The sequence below is a fragment of the Penaeus monodon genome, chromosome 31 (genome assembly GCF_015228065.2).
Source record: "Penaeus monodon isolate SGIC_2016 chromosome 31, NSTDA_Pmon_1, whole genome shotgun sequence".
NCBI lineage: Eukaryota > Metazoa > Arthropoda > Malacostraca > Decapoda > Penaeidae > Penaeus > Penaeus monodon.
The window spans coordinates 33,178,571-33,179,772 of NC_051416.1; the positions used below are offsets into that span (position 1 = coordinate 33,178,571).

The 1,202-nt window shown below is 41.7% G+C and overlaps 1 protein-coding gene across 1 annotated transcript in view; it reads right to left on the bottom strand.

Moving 5' to 3' along the window:
- The window catches only part of LOC119592863, a gene marked incomplete at its 3' end in the record, with an annotated part of 3,167 nt that overhangs the window by 248 nt on the left and 1,717 nt on the right, over nt 1-1,202 (bottom strand). Inside the window, 2 exon segments of the mRNA XM_037941757.1 lie at nt 451-561; nt 850-1,043. Coding sequence (XP_037797685.1) covers nt 451-561; nt 850-1,043 — 305 coding nt within the window.

Genomic DNA, 1,202 nt, shown 5'->3' on the forward strand with positions numbered 1-1,202 from the left:
TTTTTGATACCAGGCATATTCGGTCGCTCCAAAAAAAATATTTTATTCCCTTCTAATCCTGTATATGGTAGATGAAACGGGTTAGATTACAGACTTTACGAGAAATAGTAGAAACAGGTTCTTCTTTAGTAACCTACTATTTTTTTTTAGTCACTTCCGCATCTGCTAAATGACACTGGGTCAAATAAGAAACCAAGAAACACTGCTTATACTGCACATTGTTTGCGCTGGTTATATTATTACAATGATACTAAGATAAATCAGTGTTGGATGTTAAGGCGTCTATTTTCTTTAATAGCGATCGAAATTAATTTACATATACAGAAAGTCCTATCTAGAATAACAGAAAGGACATATATAGTGCCGAATTTAGGTTATTGATATAAAGCGTAATTTGGCTGATAAAAGGATTCCCTGAGGCTTCTGCTTCGACATATTTTACTCTCTTACCTTCCGGGGCAGAGTCTGTACGCCGTCTCACACGTGGATCCTGTCAGTCCCTCCACAACAGCCAGCGCTCGCTTCCCTCGAACCGACAGCTCTCCTGTGGGATCCTCTTCCCTTTGAGGAGAAGCAGAAGTATTTAAAGTGAGTCCTAGATCTTCAAAATGTGTCTTAGAATTGCTGATGCACGCCATGTCAGGAATGCTTTAATAACCGTTGTGGAGCTTTTAGTGGCATGTTTTGAATGATCGGAAAAAAATATATATTTCCTTAAAATCAGACGATCACATTTTGCTTGAAAAAAATCCAGAAAATGATATAGCTTATGCCCAATCATAATCCTAATGCCCCTTCCCGAACACAGGAAACTGTCCTCTAAACATCACTGTCCTGTCGGAGACTCACCTATACAGGGCCCTCACCGCCTCGATCTGCATCTCCGCCAGCGGGTCGACCTCTTCCGGTGCCACCTCCTCTTCTAAAATCCTGCCGTTGAGTGCCTCGGGTTCCTTTGGCATGTAACTATCGCTCGTCCTTGCTATGGTCTCCAGCTCACACAGGAACCTTCGCGTGCAGGGCATCTGTTGGACCTCAGGCACCTGCGGCGGATGAGGATTATGTGGTATACATTGAAAGTAAAGGTTACCTTTACACAAGCGACAACAGTATCAAGCATAAGAAATAAAAGTTTAACATAGACGCCAGTCTATTATACCTGGGATATCTTTACAAACATAAACTAAATGTGCGTGTCTAAT